Source organism: Mytilus galloprovincialis, chromosome 4, assembly GCF_965363235.1.
Source record: "Mytilus galloprovincialis chromosome 4, xbMytGall1.hap1.1, whole genome shotgun sequence".
In the NCBI taxonomy this organism is placed as follows: domain Eukaryota; kingdom Metazoa; phylum Mollusca; class Bivalvia; order Mytilida; family Mytilidae; genus Mytilus; species Mytilus galloprovincialis.
In genome coordinates this window covers 31148432-31168638 of record NC_134841.1, presented here as the reverse complement: position 1 = coordinate 31168638, position 20207 = coordinate 31148432, and the positions used below count along the sequence as shown (strand labels likewise).

General features: G+C 32.0%; 1 protein-coding gene across 2 annotated transcripts; it reads left to right on the top strand.

Annotated features, from left to right (window-relative positions):
- The first annotated feature begins 9 nt into the window (after window positions 1-9).
- Window positions 10-19410, top strand: LOC143071877 (uncharacterized). 2 transcript variants are annotated; one of them, XM_076246513.1, is made up of 6 exons: window positions 10-211; window positions 2863-3239; window positions 5052-5278; window positions 10011-10080; window positions 11951-12139; window positions 16699-19410. In XM_076246513.1, exons 2-6 carry the CDS (start codon window positions 3068-3070, stop codon window positions 16926-16928), a joined length of 888 nt encoding a protein of 295 aa, XP_076102628.1. In that variant the 5' UTR covers window positions 10-211; window positions 2863-3067; the 3' UTR covers window positions 16929-19410. The 2 variants fall into 2 exon arrangements, with proteins under 2 accessions (XP_076102628.1, XP_076102629.1); XM_076246514.1 differs by lacking the exon at window positions 10-211 and adding an exon at window positions 225-340.
- Window positions 19411-20207: the final 797 nt, after the last annotated feature.

Sequence of the window (20207 nt, the reverse complement as noted above, 5' to 3'; positions counted from 1 at the left end):
GGACAAAATTATTTCCCGCCAAATTTGGCAGATTCATTCATCAGTTCTGACCTTTACTTTTGAAATAATTTTGAAGAACATTAATGTTCTTCTTCACTCCAGCTTCAATTATTTAGGTTTTCATTCACCAGGTGTTCAGACCTTTCGACTGAGCAAATTTTCGAATTTTACGATGTAGAAAAAAAAAGAGGGGCGAATTTTGGGAAATAGGGTGAGTTGGTTCTTGGTTGAAAAGTGGGGGCGAGTTGTCGTCCTCTAAGAATTAAACAGAAAGTAGAAATTTTGCTAACTGATAATAAATATCAGGGAACAAAACAACTATCGGAATAAAAAGAAGAAGGTACGTCGAGCCAAATCAAAATATGATTTAAGGAATGGGAAATATGAAAAGGGTTGAAAAGCTGATACTGTTTTAAACATGTTTAAAATAATGTGTAATTTACAAAACCGAAAGTAGACATTAGTGTGAGTTCGTGGTCTAGTGGTTAAGACCGATGGCTACAGTGCTGAAGGTCCCGAGTTCGATTCTCACTCGGGGTGCTAAAAATATCAGCACATCAGAAGGGTAATTTTCACCCTCACACACATCTCTGGTACCCAGACCGGAGTTTAAACTAGAATGGGTACTTTGGGGCCTGGGTTGGTCAAAGTTGTCCCTTACTTTGACCTGGAGATCAATCTTCTGATATCTCTCTGGTTTGTCTGTTTCCACCAAGTGGCCCGGTGGTTCTCTCCAAGTACTTCGGCTTCCTCCACCATAATAACAGACTGCCTGGTGTCCTAGCACTCCCTTTGTGTTGGGTGGGGATTGATTGTCCTTGTAAAAATAATTGTCGTATAAACATACGTTAGTGACACATCTCCATTAATCCCGTTAGGGAGTGTACATGGATGCCACTGTACCCTCGCAGTTTTCGAGGGGTTCTTCGGATATCGGAGGCATTTACCAGTACATACATGTACATACATACATCGCCCGAGTCAAGAGACATTTAAATTAATACAATTACATGTCTCTGTCTAAGCATAAAACAGGGACAGATTATTCTTCTTTATAGTTAGTATAGGCTGTCCCTGATAGAAACGAGCAAAAAGAGGAAAGGTATTTTTTTGAAAAAAATCTAGTTTTTGTAGGAGCACACGTACAGCTCATTCTCGAGGATAGTAATTACTAACTGTCAGTCGTTTAATGGTTATTTTTGGCTACCATTAGCGTCAAATTGGTTTAAATCTTACTGTGATTCATCCAAATATCCTTATCTGCTTATTGTGATTCGTCAGAGATCTCAAATAAATATTGTTACCATTATGTTAATAAAAAAATTAACATAGAATTGAGAATGGAAATGGGGAATGTGTCAAAGAGACAACAACCTGACCATAAAACAGAACAGCAGAAGGTCCACAATAGGTCTTCAATGCAGCGAGAAATTCCTGCACCCAGAAGCGTCCTTCAGCTGACCCCTTAACAAATATGTATACTAGTTCAGTAATAATGATTGCCTTACTAAACTCCAAATTATACACAAGAAACTAAAATTAAAAATAATACAGGACTAACAAAGGCCAGAGGCTCCTGACTTGGGACAGGCGCAAAAATGGGGCAGGGTTAAACATGTTTATGAGATCTCAACCCTCGCCCTATACCTCTAGCCAATGTAGAAGAGTAAACGAAAAACATGAATAGTCAATTTCAATCGAATCTTTTATCGTCTTCTAGAAAGTACATTAAAAGTCGTGCACCATTACGGTTAACGTTGTTTGGCAAGAATTTTTACTGTTTTTCGTCTTGAACATGTTGAAGGTAGCCACATTTAACTGCCCTCATTGTCTCAACCCAAAACAACACAAGTTACTAGCTACTTCAGTATTTGAATTTCTTCATCTTTTATATATTGTTTTAATATTTATGTATATTTTATTTTATTCATTCGCAGATGTTAATCTAAAGACTCTTTTTCCTGGCTGTGGACTTTTTCATCTATAAGTTAAAAAAATTCTCTTCATTTCTACTCAAATAAATTTTGAAATTCTTTAACATTTCTCAGCGATTCTTCCTTCATTGTAAACAGTCTGACAACCATAAAACAATTTTGATGAAAAATTTGTAGAATCTTTGTCCAAATGAATGTTGGAATCACTATAGTTTATTTGAATCTGCAAGTATCCTAGCTGTTACTAATTGGCATATATTTGTAAGTGCAACTTTCATACCAATTGAAAAGCCTGATTTTGGTGATATTCTGGAGTCAAACATAATATAATTTTCCTTCAAATTTAATTTCCTTTTCTGTTCAGTATGGTACTTTTTTGTCCAGAGTTATTTTTTCAATTAGATATTATAGAAAAAACTTGATTTTAATATGACATGTTTCTTTCGCTTTATGATAATAAACCATGCATGCTCTAAATCCAATATTTTTTTTTGCACATGCGTATATTGACGACTGCAGAATAATGAATTTTATCAAATTGGCATGCATTTAATATATTTCATTAAATTCAAACACTTCCAAACTCTTAAATGATGCACATATTGTTATTTATTCATTTATTATGACTGTAATGTGTTGCATTCCAAAATTGACATATTTGACCTAGATACGACAACTGAATATTTACCACCAGAACGCTTGAGTTTATACAATTTAAATAAGCAAACAACAATATATCAAATCAAATCAAGTTCAAAATCATTTTAGTCAAATCTATGAAGTTAGCAGGACTGATCAGGACTAGTAAGGAAAGGGAGCAGTATAAAAAAAAGTCCTCGATTTATCATTGATTTGATACATTGAACAATAATATTTTATCATGTTTGTAGAGATAATCCAAAAAAAAGTTTTTTTATTATTTTTCCAGGACTTTACAATCAACAACAATAACATTCAAGAGGAACTATCCAATCCACAACAATAATATTTCAGAGGAACTATCCAATCCACAACAATAACATTCAAGAGGAACTATCCAATCCACAACAATAATATTTCAGAGGAACTTTCAAATCCACAACAATAACATTCAAGAGGAACTATCCAATCCACAACAATAACATTCAAGAGGAATGAGCATATTAGCCAAAATATTTCCTCTAAATGAAGATGGTGCAAGTGATAATTATGAAAAGTTTAAAGCCTTCTGGAGCCAGGTTGAAGGATGTAAAGTTGAAAAGATTGATATGAAGAACTATACCCCACCTAGAAAAGCAGAAGACTTTAAAAAACAGTTAAAGGATTGTAAGTTATAAATCAAACCATGTGAGATTATTGTTATGAAACAATCAATCAACAATCAAGGGAAACTTCGCAAAAAAATAAAAAATTGATATTATGTCCATTCTGTATAAAAATGCTCAAATTCATAAATATTAAAGTTTTATTCTGCTAGATAAGTGATATCACCATCGATTTTAAATTTAAAGTATCAATTCTCTGCATGTGTCCATTTTGTCATCCTTTCCAATTAGGAGCCACGATATGTCTATAAACCACAAAGGACATAAACTACAGTAACCAAATGAAGTCGTAATTGCGTGTCGGTGTCAATGAAATCGTACGATTGTTTTATCCAACTTACTAACTTGATACGGAAAATGTTATTATTTTTTAAATAACCATGGTTTGTCGTTTAAAACTGTTTATATAGGAATTAGTTAAAAAGTCAAAGTTCAAAGTCATAAATGATAAATGCCAATGAGAAAATTAACTCTCCTCCATCCAAGTCACAATGTATAAAAAGTAAACTATTATAGGTCAAAGTACGGTCTTCATCAAGACGCCTTTGCTAACACCAAAAATCAAGCTATAAAGGGCCCCAAAATGACTAGCAGGGGTGTGGAAATGCTATGCCCGACTCGCCCGACTCGTACATTTGAACAACCGGACAAGTAATTATTTTTGTCTTGGTTGCCCGTGGACAAGTAAAAAAATATACAAGACGAAATTCAAATCCAACAAAAACATAAAATTAATTTCAAAATGTATAAAAATGTTAAATTCATGTAAAATAAACCAATGTTCAGCAAGTGAAAACATCAATGTTCATTACGATAAATATTACATGATACTGGAAATAGATCAATTACCAAAATAAATAAAAATAAGTATGCGAACCAGAGTCGCGTAACATTGCATTGGCTTTGTCCATTGACCCGGGATCGTCGATCAAGTTTCAACCATCATTTACTGGAAGTGTCATTTCTTTAAATTTTGTATCGAGATTCAGATTGATAAATTAAGTTTTTGTCTTATTTATAGATGAAAGGTCAACATTATTTGTTGTCAAACTGACAAATAGAAGAGACGCTTTAATTGCACATCAAGACAATAAATAAATAATCAAGAAAAAACAAGTGTGTCAGTTGAGAGAAACACCACAAAATCAATAGTTAATCTATTATTTAGTTTACATTTCTTCAATCACTGTCCTCAAATTAATTATAATTATTATGTACCTACTGGCTACAATTGTTATTCCAAAACTGCTGCAAAATTGTCCTTTACATGTCATTTCATTGGTTGGTTTGCTGTTAGGTTTCTGTCCCATTGATGTTAACCCATTTCCTACTTTTCTAAATTTTTGACACATATAAACAAATGGGTTTCATTTGTTTGTGATGCACAATAGTGCTAAGTAAGAATCATATATTAGCTAACAAGAAATACTTCAATATTTATTGGGATCATCAGGGCAAGTAAAATTTTTTCCGGACAAGTTAAATTTTTAGTTTTACTTGCCCAGGGACAAGTGCTCACAACAAATATTTCCACACCCCTGACTAGTATAAAACAATTCGAACTGAAAAACCAATGGTTTAATCTATATAAAAAACAAGGATCAAGAACCACATCAACAAACTTCCTACAACCACTGCATGAACAACATATTCCTGACTTAGGACAGGTGCAAACAAATGGTGCTGGGTTTTAACCTTCACCTTAAGCTAGCTCACTATAAAATAAATGTAATTGCTGTCATAATAAGATAGATAGGTAGGAAACCTAGAGTTGTAATGTAATGTATATAGTATAACACTATTTTTTTGCCAGTGAAAAATACATTTGAGGAAGGAGGATATGAATATCTTGTATTAGCTGTCAGTTCACATGGGGTCGAACAAGAACAAGACACTGTTGAAAAAGATAGTACCGGTAATGACAAAACAGGAATTGAAGTGTCTTTAGAAATTGCATGGCGATCAAACAGATACAAAGTAAATGAGCTGCTGAAAATATTCGAAGACGTTAAAGATAAACAGAAAATTTTCATAATGCAGGTACTATCATGATTTAATTTGCACTTTAATCTTCAATATGTTCATTGCTTTGAATCCTTTCGTAAAGGTAATTTACATATCTAGAAATGTCAGTTGTTTACGCTCTGTCTAAAATGTTAAAAGAGTAAAGCAGCATTATATTTTCTTGCCTATGCTCCTTTCAGTCCATTCATTCCTTAATCCTTTAAAGTAATTAGTTTATGGTGTATCGAAATGAATATATATGTACCAAGTTACAAGTTGACCTTTTGATTTAATTTTAAAATCAAGATAAAATAAAAATCTAATACTAGTACACAACAATTGCAAGTACATTATGTGACATATGACAACTTAAAATAAACTGGTTTAGAACAACCAATAAACATTTTTTAAAACTAAAACTATACATTTTTAAAAAGGTTCTTTGGCACTATATATATATATATGTCGTGTACAAGTTGCAATTTTGTACAGGTTATAACATTACAAAAATAATGTTATAATTTGTACAATACCAAAATACAAGTTATAACATGTACAAAAGTACCTCGTACATGTTATAACATGTACAAAATATTGCTTAAAAACGGGTTTAACCTGTACACAATTTAAAAATAATAATATAACAGAATATACATTCACGATTGAAATTTATCAAATAATAAAGAACAATAATCAAATGCAAAAGACAGTGCATTTTAATATAGTTGTTTCTTATGATGGTCAAATGATCTGTATACTTTTTGGAGAAAATAAGATTAAAACTTTTTGAGTTACGGCACTTTGTAACTAAAACAGGGGTGTGTTTTTTTCACATGTCGCACCGTATCTCAAAAACGATTCTTGATTATGGCTTAAAACTTTAAACACTTCTTAGTTATATTAATCTTAATATCTGTATACTTTTTGGTGATGATTCAAAATTTTATTTTTGAGTTATTGAGTATTTTGTAAAAAAGGGGGAGGGTTTTTTTTACATGTCGCACCATATCTCAAAAACGATTTATGATTATTGCTTAAAACTTTACACATGTCTTTGTTATATTAATCTGAAGATCTGTATACTTTTTGGTGATGATTCAAAATCATTTTTGAGTTATTGAGTATTTTGTAAAAATGGGGGAGGTTTTTTTTACATGTCGCGTTGTATCTCAAAAATAATTTATGATTATTGCTTAAAACTTTACACACTTCTTTGTTATATTAATCTAAAGATCTGTATACTTTTTGGTTTTGATTCAAAATTTTATTTTAGTGATATTTAGTTTTTGTAAAAAAAAAACAGGGTTGGGGGTTTCACATGTCCCGCCGTGTCTCAAAAACAATATATGGTTATTTCTTAAAACTTTCTCTGAAACTATTTATGATTATTGCAAAAAACTTCCACACAAGACGTCAGGCGTATCATGCGCTCATGGCGCAGCTGTTTATTTATACTAACAATGCACAAATCTTTGCCCCCACTTAAGGATATCTTACGGACCATCTCTCTAACACACATATCACTCATTGGGACTTCAGACACATTTAAAGTTGCATTCGCAAGAAATTGAACCGGGTCTATACTCAAGTATCCCTTTACTTGTCCAACTAAGTCTTCAGTTCCAATTTTGTCATGTTTGTAGCCGCCATATATTTATTCACATTCATCACCAAGCCTGTTATGTTTTTCGCATATGCAGGGCCCATATCAATGGACTGATTGTGAATGCTAACGTTATCGCCTTAGGAGAGAACAGTTTATCTAGTTTTTGAGTTTTTCGTCAAGGCATGGACTTGTACCTGCCGGCCAGAAAGGGTCACCTTTCGTGCAAGCTTGATGTCAGTATTTGAAATTTCAGATAAACCCTCACTAGTATTGACAGCAGGAATATCACCACCAGAAAGCCCTCCTCGAGGAAGTATACCAGTAGATGTCATTCTGATACTTCCTCACTAACCATGTTCGCATCACTTCGTTACCATTGTTTCTGTTTCTAACTCATTTGTTCGTTCATTGGTGTCTTCTGAATCATGACTAGTCAATTAATCATCAGTTTCAATGTTTGTGTCAGTAATAATGTCCGTCTCTGAAATTGTTTTCTGTTTCGATTTCAGTGTCTGTATTATTTTCTGTCTCGGTAAAAATGGGTTTTCACTGTCAGTGTTATTTAGACATACATGCCAAGTGACATGATATTCGCGTGTGATACACGCTTTTTCAACCGTTTACACACGAGGATTTTGTCACATGGCGTGTACACGCTTTTCACCACTTTACACACAATTACACGCTTTTCGTTCTTTTCATTTTTTGGTCTTTAGTGATATCGCTATTCTCGTTTTTTTTCCTTATTCGGTGATAAAGACCGAAAAATTCGAAGTAATTGCTTGGCTGCCATTTTGTTTATTTAACTATATGGAGAAACACTTGAAACAGTAAAAGGTAAGTAGTTTGTGATTAGTTTTAAACGATTTTGTGTCTTTCTTTCAAGTACACTTTATAGGGGAAATGTGCACAGAAAGAGGTCACTTTCAGGGCCTGTACCTTCGTCTTAAGCGCAGATTGTTAAGCCAAAATGATGTGTACGGCAAGATTCAAAATTTATAAATTATATTTTGGAATTTGAGTTTAAATGATCGAATGACAAGTAACGCATAATTTGTGCATTCTATGATGCAATGATAAAAAACAATACATGTGAGAGGAGAAATACAATGTAGCTATTTGAATAAGCATTAAACATGTTTATCTAATGGAAATCAAATTTATAAAACATTTTTCTTTTTCAATTTCAGTTTCAAATCTAGCCAACAGATTTCTACAGGCCATGGGGATGAAAATATCATAGCACTGTTGGATCAGCTCTCATAGTACCAGCTATCTTCTGATGAACTACCCAGTTTTGACCAGCCAATAGCAATGGGAGCAATGGCAGAGATAATAGATGACATTTTACAGTGCCAAAAAAAAGACATTATGACATTTTTTCAAATCTTGATGAAGCTACATGTAATTCAGTCAAATATCCTACTGTTGGAGAGCATTTTCAATTATAAAGAAATTGACACTGAATTCTAATCAGAACTTGACTATGTTACATTTATATTCTGTGCTGCTATTAAATAAATGTAACTAAACTTGAAACTGGCAGCTGTTTTGAATATGTGCCTAGTGGTGGTGCTTTACAATAAAAGTTAACAGTAGAATATATATTGTTTTTTATATTAACAAATTTGTATGTGAAATTATGAACATTACTTCATTCATATTAAAAGGTGCGCATCTACGTCACGCGTTTTCACACGCTTTTTGACATGTCATGTCATGTCATGACATGATTTCCCATTGTCAGAGGTTGGCAAGTATGTATTTAGATACAGAACTTGCTTCAAATATTGCTTCTAAGTCTTCTTCTGTTTGTATACCAGGTAAGAATACCGTATAATCATAATTAACTACATGTGAATTTAAAAAGTCTTTAAGGTATTATATAATCATAAAAAACTAGTTATCTGGTCAATAACTAACTGTATCAAAAAGGTATCACACTAGCATGAATGAACAATAAGTTGAATAACAAAAAAATAATTAAAATATCATTGAGGTTAGTGGCATTTGTTGTAATAATAGAAACATATCTTTATTTTCAAATTTTGTACAAGTTAAAACCATTTTAAAGCAATATTTTGTACATGTTATAACATGCATGAGGTATTTTTGTACATGTTATAACTTGTATTTTTGCATTGTACAAATTATAACATGTACAACATTTTTGTACATGTTATAACCTGTACAAAATCGCAACTTGTACATGACATATATATCATAGGTTTGAACGTTGTTTTCAATTAAGACTTGTATATATATACAACTCGTCTAAACATCAACCCAACAATGTTAGATCTGTAAATTTGCTTTCGCAAATTTTTTGTTCTTCCCTCGCCGGAATTCGAACCCATGCTACTGAGATAGCGTGACACCAAATGGCCTGCACTGTAGCCATCCCGCTAGACCACACAACCACCTGGGCTTCACAAAAATAAAGCTTTTGGTGGTCGTGTGTTTCCTTTCCTCGTCAGTTTTAATCTAGCGTCGTACTACAGTACATGATATATAAGGCATGGAGATGTTATTGTTACAGATCAGCTCAATTATCTATAGTAAATAATGTAAGATACAGTCACAGAAAATAATTATATTTATAAGTACGTCTGAGTCAGTGACAACTCTACAACAGATTTATCCATAGGATATATATATATCTTTTGACTTAATTTTCAGTTATTAAAGAATTGTGTACTCATAAATAGTCATCTACCACTCCTTATATAATTAATGAAACCTGTAAATTTTTAAACTGCACTTGAAGGTTAATTTACTGCAAAAATATCAAAGGAAGATGTTTTTTATAGCACAATTGAATTGATGTTAATAAAAACAACCAGTTACAGTAACTTACTGCAGGGATGGTTGAGTTCTGATGAATTTGTACAGAATAATTGGAATTGAAATTTGCAATTTACCACTAATAAAAATGTTTTATTTCAGGAAAAACACTTTTCTAAATGATATCATTACTGTAAGTTATGTTTTACATTAGAGCTATTTTTCTAATGCTTATAGTGCAAAGGTACCATTGGCTTACTTTCTTTGGTTTTTAAAAGTTTGCGCATAATATATCTATTAAAGCTTACTTATTGGGTAGCTGTTTCTGATGTCCTTTCAGGGACGGCAAGAATGTAAATTTGTATTTATATTTAACAGATGTGCAGAAATAGATCAGATGAAAGAACAGTGACTAAACTAGGGAGAGACCAAGGAGTGCATCATTCAAGTTAGTATGTAGGGTCTTTATTATTTTTGCCAGTTGAAGCGATAAATAATTTAAGATGAGCCTTATTTATACACACAATTATTATACTGATATATCATTAATATATAGATTTATATTAGCAATGTCTTAGACCCTTTTCTTTGAAAATCAGTGCTGATCAAATATTTTTAACAAGTTATGCCCCTTGGAAAAGTTCAGTATAAGAAAAGGAAAATTACATTTGCTTTGAATCCTCCATTTTTCTAAGATATTTATAAACTGTTACAAAAATGTGTGCAACAAGGGGGACATTAGAACTCTTTTATTTTATATTCAGTATTGGAATAACAGTAGTGGGACAGTCAGTGTAACCCTCCTGGGATGTGTAGTTGCCTATTAGATCCTCTGGATACCTGATATCAGATTTTGGCAGAATTGAGACATAAATCAAATAGAACCAACAATTTATTTACAAATAACAACATTCATATAAATCATAGTCAAATGAAATGAAAAAGAATAGTAAAAGTTCAAAAATAAGATGTAATGAAACAGTAATAGTTTGCAAACAAAATGGTATTTCAGGTCAAATGAATTCAAATAAAAAAGGAATTTTCAAAATCTGAGTTGAAAAAGTAAGTGAAACTGTATTTCTATACTTTGTGGTGGGTTTCAGAATTAAGTAAAGCATAAAAATATAATGCCAAATTAGTTGCTAATATTAAACTTGTTGTAAACATTTAGCGCACTTACAATATGAGTACTTTATTAAGTACACTCAACATAGAAGTATTTTATTAAGTACACTCAACATATGAGCATTTTTTTAAGGAACATTCACCATAGGAGTACATTTATTAATGGCACTCACCAATATAGTATTTTATTAAGAACACTCACCAATAGAGTATTAAGTAAGGGAGACTCACCATGGGGGTACTTCAATAAGGACATTCACCAATGGAGTATTCTATAAAAGAACGCTCACCATAGGCGTATATTGTTTAAGAATAATCATATGAGTATTTAATTAACGGGATAAGTTCACTCATCATTGGAGTATTTATCTATTACATTCACCATAGGAGTAATTTTTATAAAGATAGTCACTCATCATTGAAGTATTTTATTTACTACACTCAATGACAGATCCAGAGGGGGTTTTCTGGGGGTTGGAACCCCCACTATTTATTGACAATCAATACATTTGAATGGGGACATATAGTTTAAACCCCCCATTTTTTATCCTGGGTTGGGACCCCTTTAAAAATGGCTGGATCCACCCCTGAAACTCAGTCACTCACCATAGGATATTTCAGTAAATCACTCACTATAGGAGTGTTTTATATAATAGACTGTAAGTATTTTTATAAAGGTGTTTATTCATAATTTGTTTATTTTATTAAGTACACTCACCATAAAATGATTCTATTAAGTACATTTATATATTGGCCATGAATATCACTGAGCATCATTTGATTTCTAAAAAACAAATTTGTAGGGTTCTTTGATATGCTAAATCTAAGTGTTTATTTATATTTTTGATTGTAGACACAGAATTCAAGTTGTTCCGAATTGGGGTCTGAAATTAAGATTTCATAAAAAAATGAATTATTGGTGTTCTTTGATATGCCCAATTCTACAATGTTTTAGATTTTTGATTTTGGACACACTTTCAAAGTTAATCCAAAAGTTAAGTGCTTTGTGTTTGATGTTCATGTTTAATGTGCCTTAATGTGACTATCTTTTAAATTCAGATTTTTAATGTAGTTTTAGGGAAAGATATGTATAAATAACCATCGAAAAGCGTGTCAAGTTGCCTTTAAGTCTGTAGCTACAGTTGTTTAAACCATTGTATGACTTTATAATTCTCAACCATTGTTTTTTTCAGATACTGTACCTAGTTTTGGGAGTCATGTACCTGCAAATGGTAATCAACAGACACCAGAAGAACTTTCAACTGGAGCCAGTGGGAGATCTCTGTCAACAGGGGCTCTGAATAGTATGCCCTGGCCTAAAACCTGGAAATTAGCACAGCCATGTATCAGAGACAGTATTGTTATGTTTTCGTCACCATCAGGTATATTTGTTATGCACTTGTTTGCTGAATTCATCTGGAATTTACTAGGAGGGAGGGGTGAGATGCATGCTAATGTTCAGTTAATTTCCCTAGACAAATACTTATAACCAGTTTACTATGCAAAACATTCCGTCCTTAAACAATACTGAATTGCAGACCCAAATAACATCATTGAAAATGCCATATGTTTTTGATAAGCTAACTGTGTACTAAATATCATTGATTTATTATTATTATACCCCAGGCAACGAATTTGTGGAGGGTATAATATTTTTGACCAGTCTGTCCGTCTGTCTGTCCCTCTGTCAGTCCTGTTCTTGTCATCTCAACTCCTGAAACCACACAACAGAATTTGGTGAAACCTTTTTTTTTTTAAATAACTTTCTTAAACCATACTGGATTTCTACCAAACTTGGACAGAAGCTTGTTTATGATCATAAGATAGTATCCAGAAGTAAATTTTGTGAAAATAAAATTCTTTCCTTATTTTTTCCTTATTTTACTTATAAATGGACTTAGTTTTTCTGCGGGAAAACATTACATACACTCTGTGGTTAAAGTTTTTAAAATTTAAATAACTTTTTTAAATAATCTGGATTTCTACCAAACTTGGACAGAAGCTTATTTATGATCATAAGATAGTATCCAGAAGTAAATTTTGTGAAAATAAAATTCCATTTTTTCCGTATTTTACTTATAAATGGACTTAGTTTTTCTGCGGGAAAACATTACATCACTCTGTGGTTGTAGTTTTTAAAATTTTACAGTGAGTTGCTTATAGGTGTTACTGTAAAACTTTACCTATAGCTCAACCTGTTTTTATACGCCCGTCAAAATTTTGACGGGACGTATTATGGTATACAAATGTCCAGTGTCCGTCCGTCTGTCTGTCTGTCCGGCGTAAACATGTCGCATGGTAACTTGAGAACGACTTATCCAAATTTCATGAAACTTAACATAGTTGTTTCTTATGATGGTCAAATGATCTGTATACTTTTTGGTGAAAATAAGATTAAAAATATTTGAGTTACGGCACTTTGTAACTAAAACAGGGGTGTGTTTTTTTTCACATGTCGCACCGTATCTCAAAAACGATTCTTGATTATGGCTTAAAACTTTAAACACTTCTTAGTTATATTAAGGTAGCACAATACAAAGATTTGTTCACTCCCAATCAGACAACTTTAAACTGATGTAATTCATTTAATCCTTCTTTATATATTATAGATGAGGTACCAAAAGAAAGAAGAAAGATTCATCTTTCAAATTGTGATAATTTCATTATGACATAATTATTACATAATTAATTATTATGTAATAAGTTCCTATATTGTGATGTCCACACTTGAATGAATTTAGCGTCTTTGTTCTTCATAGCATCCTAAAATATTTAATAGATTCTTGTACAACACAGCTTGACCTCCAAAACTGTGTCTCAGATTTCCAAAAACATCAATAGAACAAATTTTATACCCAATTGAATTTAGTGGTCTCTTATGAATTATTGTTGCAAATTTCATTGTAGATGTATGAGAGAATGAAATACAATAGGAAAAATCTGAGACACAGTTTTGGAGGTCAAACTGTGTTGTGCAAGAATCTATAAAATATTTTGGGATGCTATGAATAACAAAGAAGTTAAATTCATTCAAGTGTGGACACCACAATATGGCAACTAATTACATAACAATTAATTATGCAATAATTATGTCATAATGAAATTATCACAATTTGGAAGATTAATCCTTCTTCTTTCTTTTGGTACCTCATTTATAAAATTTAAAGAAAGATGAGTGGAATTACATCAGTTTAAAAATGTCTGGTTGGGGATGAAAAATCTTTGTATTGTGCTACCTTAATCTTAATATCTGTATACTTTTTGGTGATGATTCAAAATTTTATTTTTGAGTTATTGAGTATTTTGTAAAAAAGGGGGAGGTTTTTTTTACATGTCGCACCATATCTCAAAAACGATTTATGATTATTGCTTAAAACTTTACACATGTCTTTGTTATATTAATCTGAAGATCTGTATACTTTTTGGTGATGATTCAAAATTTCATTTTTGAGTTATTGAGTATTTTGTAAAAAAGGGGGAGAGTTTTTTTACATGTTGTGCCATATCTCAAAAACAATTTATAATTATTGCTTAAAACTTTACACACTTCTTTGTTATATTAATCTAAAGATCTGTATACTTTTTGGTGATGATTCAAAACTTTATTTTGGAGTTATTGAGTATTTTGTTAAACAGGGGAGGGTTTTTTTACATGTCGCGCCGTATCTCAAAAATAATTTATGATTATTTATTAAAACTTTACACATGTCTTTGTTATATTAATCTAAAGATCTGTATACTTTTCAGTTTTGATATAAAATTTTATTTTATTGATATTTAGTTTTTTGTAAAAAAAAACCAGCAGAAGGTCACCAACAGGTCTTCACATGTCCCGGCGTGTCTCAAAAACAATATATGGTTATTGCTTAAAACTTTCTCTGAAACTTTTTATGATTATTGCATAAAACTTCCATACAAGACGTCGGGCGTATCATGCGCTCATGGCGCAGCTGTTTATTAAAATTGACAACAACTTGATTAAGTATTTATATACTGAAAAATTGCACTAAAATGAATGGCAGTAATACTACGACTGGTCTTCACTCTTTGCCATAGAAATCGTACAACTACCCGAGTTCGCTTGAGGCATTTTGAATTTATGAGAATTTTCCAAAACATGGTTTCTCAATGAAATAAACATTAAGGGGGTGAAGCTATATCCATGGAGATGTATAGATGCCAATTAATACAACTGCATATCAAATATCATTGACTTATCATAAGTGGATCCCCTGAACTAATCATAGATCTACGCAAAGGTTTCAGTCAATAGATAAAATTGAGAATGGAAATGTGGAATGTGCCAAAGAGACAACAACCCGACCATAGAAAAAAACAACAGCAGAAGGTCACCAACAGGTCTTCAATGTAGCGAGAAATTCCCGCACCCGGAGGCGTCCTTCAACTGGCCCCTAAACAAATATATACTAGTTCAGTGATAATGAACGCCATACTAATATCCAAATTGTACACAAGAAACTAAAATTAAAATAATACAAGACTAACAAAGGCCAGAGGCTCCTGACTTGGGACAGGCGCAAAAATGTGGCGTGGTTAAACATGTTTGTGAGATCTCAACCCTCCCCTATACCTCTAGCCAATGTAGAAAAGTAAACGCATAACAATACGCACATTAAAATTCAGTTCAAGAGAAGTCCGAGTCTGATGTCAGAAGATGTAACCAAAGAAAATAAACAAAATGACAATAATACATAAATAACAACAGACTACTAGCAGTTAACTGGCATGCTAGCTCCAGACTTCAATTAAACTGACTGAAAGACTATGATTTCATCATATGAACATCAGGCACAATCCTTCCCGTTAGGGGTTTAGTATCATACCATCATAACATATATGAGAAGAACATAACCTGTGTCATGCCAACAACTGGTTTTTGAATAAATGTGTTTAGTTTTGATGCAAAGACCCTATAAGTGAATCAATATTAACGCCAAAACATGCAATCTTTAATGACCTGACAACAGTATCGTAACTATATCCCTTCTTAATAAGTCTATTCAAAGGTTTTGTTAGTTTTTGAGGTGAATACTGACACCTTTGTGCTTTATAAAGAATATTTCCATAAAAAATTGGATGCGAAATACCTGAACGTATAAGAAGTCTGCATGTTGAGCTATATTTACGAATGATGTCCTTATACCGATGATAAAATTTAGTAAATGTTTTGACTAGTTTGTGGTATCAAAAACCCATGAAAGACCATGATTTAGAATGCAGGGCCAAATAATTTTCATGACATTCAGATGTACCAAATAGCATTGACTTACTGTTAGTGATTCCCCAATGTGTACTGTTTTTTTAGTCCCCTTAGTACCGTCAATTTTGTCGGTAGGGGAATTTAGGTTTGCACTCTGTCTGTCTGTCTATCTGTCAGTCCGCCAAATCAGTTTTCCAAACCTTTTTTCTTCATGCTTGAAGATAATGATTTGGTATTTGGTATATTGTTTTATCATGACAAGTTACAGATCAAGTTTTAATTTTGTTTCAGTCAAATGATTTTGTGCAGAGTTATAGTCCTTTGAGTTAGAATAATCACTAAAATAATCAGTTTTTCAACACTATTTTTGTCATTCTTGAAGATATTGATTTGACAATTGGTATAGAGATTTATCATGACAAGTTACTGATCAAGATCAAATTTTATTCTGATCTGATGATTTTGTGTAGAGTCAGTTTTCAACACTTTTTTTCTCATGCTTGAAGGTATTGACTTGATAATTTTTACATTTATATAGTTTACACTATGACAAGTTATAGATCAAGTTAGAATTTTGTTCCAATAGAATTAATTTTTAACTGATAGCGGACTATAGCTATGTATTTTCTCACAATACTCACAGAATGCTTGTTTTTCAAGCAATGTGTCATATGAACATAAAAACATCCCTTATAATGATGGTGTTGGATTTTTTTTCAGGTTATTTGTCATATCACAATTTAAACATGGAAGATGCTGGCGGTTGGATATTTGTCAGTATGGAGAAATTGCTGAAGAGTTTGAAGGGAGAGAAGATCTCGGTCATAGACTTGTTCTTAATGGTGAACCAAAAAATGAGTGAAACATTTACAATTAATGACAAATATATAGGGTTAAGTAGCTTTAATCATATGTTAACACAAGATATAATTATCAAATTCAAAAACTAAGAAACAGTCAAACAACGGTATACCAATGTTCCAAAGTTTGAAAAGATAATGACAATGTATAAATATGATAATTAATTATTTATATATCTTCCTTGGATAATGTTACATGTTTTTTTAGACTCATTTACTTGTTTATCTACTTTTTATGCCCCATTTTTATACCGCATTTATTGGCATTATGTTTTCTGGACTGTGGGTCTGTTCGTTCATTCGTCTGTTTGTCCCACTTCAGGTTAAAGTTTTTGGTTGAGGTATTTTTGATGAAGTTGAAGTCCAATCAACTTGAAACTTAGTATACATGTTCCTTATGATATGATCTTTCAAATTTTAATGCCAAATTCTGACCCCAATTTCACCGTCCACTGAACATAAAAAATGATTTGGGGCATCTGTGTATTTTGGACACATTCTTGTTATTCAATGTTTACACCATTTTAAACATGAATATTTTTACGGGTTGTCTGATTTGTCTGAAAATTTTGACTCCATGTAAGATTTGCTCTAAATGCTTCAGTTTCAGAGATATAACCCCAAAACTGCATTTTATTTTACCCCTATGTTCTATTTTTAGCCATGGGGGCCATCTTGGTTGGTTGGTAGTTGGGTTCATCAGATACATTTTTATACGACTGCAAAAAATATTGGTATCACGTCATCATCGTCCAAAGACGGATAGTTTCCAGATAACAACTTTAGTATAAGTAAACAGAAATCAATAAAATTTTAACACAATGTTTATAACCACAAAAGAAAGCTTGGGATTGATTTTGGGGGTTATGCACCCTAATGTTTAGGAATTAAGGGCCCAAAGGTGCCCAAAACAAGCATTTGTCTAGTGTCAGTACAAAAAGTTGTGTTTAAGTATTTCAATTGTTCTGAAATTCTACCACAATGTTTAATACCATTAGTAGGAGGTTGGGATATATTTTGTGGGTTATGGGGCAAACAGTCTAGGAATAAAGGGCAAAAAAGGGGCCAAAAACAAGCATTTTTGTAGTTTCAAGATAATAAATTGGAGTTATCTTTCTTTGTCCAGAATGGTTGTTGAATCACCTAAAACCAATGCTTTATGAAATCTGCTTTGAAAATTGGAGTTACCTTTTTTTGTCCAGAATAGTAGTTGAATCAACTTAAATCAATGCTATATACAATATACAATGCAATATTCACTTTACTACCAACTGATAAATTAAAGCAGTCTTTACCATTCAGTGATTACAAGCACTTTGATTACCATTCTTGGGTTATGCCCCTTTACAAATGGAAAAATTGAAGAATTTTTTATACGCCCATTAAAATTTTGACGGGACGTATTATGGTATACAAATGTCCGGTGTCTGTCCGTCTGTCTGTCCGGCGTAAACATGTCGCACCGTAACTTGAGAACAACTTATCTAAATTTCATGAAACTTAATATTGTTGTTTCTTATGATGGTCAAATGATCTGTATACTTTTTGGTGAAAATAAGATTTAAACTTTTTGAGTTACGGCACTTTGTAACTAAAACAGGTTTGTGGTTTTTTTTTTTTCACATGTCACGCCGTATCTCAAAAACGATTCTTGATTATTGCTTAAAACTTTACACACTTCTTAGTTATATTAATCTTAATATCTGTATACGTTTTGGTGATGATCCAAAATTTCATTTTTGAGTTAATGAGTATTTTGTAAAAAAGGGGGGAGGAGTTTTTTACATGTCGCGCCGTATCTCAAAAACGATTTATGATTATTGCTTAAACTTTACACACTTCTTTGTTATATTAATCTTAATATCTGTATACTTCTTGGTGATGATTCAAAATTTTATTTTTGAGTTATTGAGTATTTTGTAAAAAAGGGGAGGTTATTTTTTTTACATGTCGCGCCATATCTCAAAAACAATTTATGATTATTGCTTGAAACTGTACACACTTCTTTGTTATATCAATCTTAAGATCTGTATACTTTTTGGTTTGATTCAAAATTTTATTTTAGTGATATTTGTAAAAAAGGGTGTGGGTGGGTCACATGTCCCGCCGTGTCTCAAAAACAATAAATGGTTATTGCTTAAAACTTTCTCAGAAACTATTTATGATTATTGCATAAAACTTCCACACAAGACGTCAGGCGTATCATGCGCTCATGGCGCTGCTGTTTATTAGTTTCTGTTCTCTTTACTTTGTTTCAACAAAATTTAATGAAAAGTGTATATAATGCTTATTACCTCTAAACTCAGTTTAATTCAATTTTTGGCAGCTTCACTTTTACAGTTCTTGAGTTATGTCCCTTTATAATGTTATATGCTAGCAGGGGCATCATATATGGCCCTTTGGACACATTCCCGATTTATTTTTTAAAAAGTTACTATTAATCAATATTAATTTTAACCATGACTGTATGACATTTAATATTTTAATATTTTATGATGTATTTAAATGAGTAGTTATTGTTGCAAACTCCATTAGAAATTTGAATTGAGATCATTTTTGGAATAAGGGAAAGGGGGAGGTGACAAAAAAATGGGGGAGGGGGGGGGGGTTCAATTTTTCTCATTTCAGATTTCAGAAATTAAAAAAGAAAATTTCTTCAAATATTTTTTTTAGAGAGGATTAATATTCAACAGCATAGTGAATTGCTCAAAAGCAAAACAAATTTTTTTTAAAGTTCATTAGACCACATTCATTCTGTGTCAGAAACCTATGCTGTGTCAACTATTTAAGCACAATCCGAATTCAGAGCTGTATCCAGCTTGAATGTTGTGTCCATACTAGCCCCAACTGTTCAGGGTTCGACCTCTGCGGTCGTATAAAGCTGCACCCTGTGGAGCATCTGGTTAAATTTAGATACCCTTATAATGATTGTGACCAAGTTTGGTTAAATTTGTCTCAGAAGTTTCAGAGGAGAAGATTTTTTAAGAGTACAAAAATTTACAAAAAATTGTTTATTATAAAGGACAATAACTCCTTTTAAAAGGAGTCAATTGACCATTTTAGTCATGTTTAACCTATTTGTAGATCTTATTTTGCTGAACATTATTACTGTTTACAGTTTATCTCTATCTATAATAATATTCAACAGTTTATCTCTAGTTTATCTCTATCAATAATAATATTCAACAGTTTATTTCTAGTTTATCTCTATCTATAATAATATTCAAGATAATAACCAAAAACTGCAAAATTTCCTTAAAATAATAAATTCAGGGGCAACAACCCAACAACGGATATCAGATTTGTCTGAAAAGTTCAGGACAGATAGATTTTGACCTGATAAACAATTTTACCTCAGTGTCAGATTTT